This window comes from Neomonachus schauinslandi, unplaced genomic scaffold (genome assembly GCF_002201575.2).
Source record: "Neomonachus schauinslandi unplaced genomic scaffold, ASM220157v2 HiC_scaffold_1803, whole genome shotgun sequence".
NCBI classification, from domain to species: domain Eukaryota; kingdom Metazoa; phylum Chordata; class Mammalia; order Carnivora; family Phocidae; genus Neomonachus; species Neomonachus schauinslandi.
Window position 1 is genome coordinate 1 of NW_025410493.1, and position 2,018 is coordinate 2,018.

The 2,018-nt window shown below is 45.2% G+C and overlaps 1 protein-coding gene across 1 annotated transcript; it reads right to left on the minus strand.

The window, feature by feature from the left end:
- Positions 1–8: 8 nt before the first annotated feature.
- Positions 9–1,394, minus strand: LOC110591170 (protocadherin gamma-A7-like; the record flags this gene model as incomplete). The annotated part of the gene is made up of 1 exon (XM_044912405.1): positions 9–1,394. A coding segment is annotated over exon 1 (1,386 nt), but the record flags the coding sequence as incomplete, so codon positions are not given.
- Between the last annotated feature and the right edge of the window lie 624 nt (positions 1,395–2,018).

Sequence of the window (2,018 nt, forward strand, 5' to 3'; positions counted from 1 at the left end):
GGGTTGTTTTCAGGGATGTAGACAGAATAGGAGGACTGGGGGAAGGCAGGCGGGTTGTCGTTGGTATCTGCCACATTCATGGAGATACGAGTTTCTGACGACAAGGGTGGGGTTCCACCATCTGTGGCTTTCAGTGTGATGTTATACACAGAGCATTTTTCCCGGTCTAGGTTTTTCGCTGTCATCAACCTATAATAATTGTCTATTGATCTTTCTAATTTAAAAGGAAGATTTTCTGAAATAGTGCAGGTCACCTCACCATTCTTGCCGGAATCTCGATCTTGAAGGTAGAAAAGAGCAACTACGGTTCCAGGAGGAGTGTCTTCAGGGATTGAGTTGCTTACAGATGTTACAGTCACTTCTGGGGCATTGTCATTCACATCTAAAACTGTGATAATTACTTTAGCCCTTGTCATACTACCAGGACCGTCCTGAGCCTGAACTTCCATTTCATAGTAGCTGGACTCTTCATAATCTAGGCCTTCTAAAGTTGATAATTCTCCTGTATGAGGGTTCAGTCGGAATATCTGTAGAATCTTCTGAGTTATTTTCCGGAAAGAATATGTCACTTCCCCATTGACTCCCTCATCCAGGTCAACAGCGTGTACCGTGAGCAATCTTGCGCCCACCGGCACGTTCTCAGGGACAGTTACTTGGTACTGAGGCAAAGAGAAGACTGGCGCGTGATCGTTCACATCCACCACTGTTACTTGGATGCGGGCGGTTTGGGATCTCGGTGGGTGGCCACCATCAGAGGCTGTAAGGAGTAGGTGGTGAACCGCCTTTTCCTCCCGATCCAGCACCCTTTCCAGCACTAATTCCGGATATTTAGCTCCGTCATCTCCATTCTGCACAACCAGGGAGAAGTGCTGATTGGGGCTGAGCTGGTAGCTCTGGAGGGAGTTAGTGCCCACATCTGGATCCCAAGCCTCATTTAACGGAAACCGCACCCCAGGAGCTGTGTTCTCCGTTATTTTTACAGTCATTTCTTCCGTCAAGAATCTAGGAGCGTTGTCATTAACATCTATTATTTCCACTTCTACAGGGTAAAGGTTCATTTTATCCATCAGGATGTTAAAGTTCACCAGGCACCGCGCGCTCTGAGCGCAGAGCTCCTCTCGGTCTATCCTGTCTGCGGTGACCAAGCTGCCGCTTCGCGGATTCAAAGTGAAAAGCTGCGTCCTACCTCTGGAGACGATGCGGACTCCACGCTCCGCCAGTTCCCCAGGCTCCAGGCCCAGATCCTTAGCAATATTACCCACAAAAGACCCTTTGTCTGTCTCCTCCGGCACGGAGTAGAGAAGATGTCCTGCCCAAGCTTCCCTCTGGGTCCCCAGGAGGATGGAGAGCAGGATGAATCTTCTGTAGTCCCGACCCCTCTGCGGAGCCGCCATTGTTGTGCTGATCTTGTTTAGACACTGGGCTATCTCCCGTTGTGCTTCTGGATGCCAGTGTGTCAGTGTGGAATCTTTTGTATTCGTAAAAGAAGCCCAGAATCTAGTATAAGAGAACTGAGTTTGATGCAGCTTGGAAGAGAGTTTATCTCAATCTGGTATTTCTTTGTACGGTAAAAGCTCAGTGGTTCTGGCAGATCTTTTGCACCATTTTCCCCCTGGTTGGTGAACAGCGGCGCTCAGAGTCCTTACTAAGTTACTGCACCATATTGAAGCAAAATAACTGATTTTTCAGAAAGTTGTTTTATCCTTCAAAATCTTTCCATTTATATTTCTCCGATTTATATATCTTTGATATTATTTAAAAATATATTTCAAGAAAATGAATTAATGCAACAATGTTCATGATGGGTGCTTACTAATTCCAGGTAACTTTTATTTTCTGTTTTGCATTTCAACTTTGAAATGATGTTGGGTACTGCTTCAGGCTTCATAGAACACAGTAAAATCAGTGTTTGCAGGTAAAAAAAAGTGTGATTTATTTTGAAAAGGTATGTCAGAGTATAACAAATTAATTCAATAATATTGAACACCGACTATGTTCTAGATGCCACCATGTAAGAC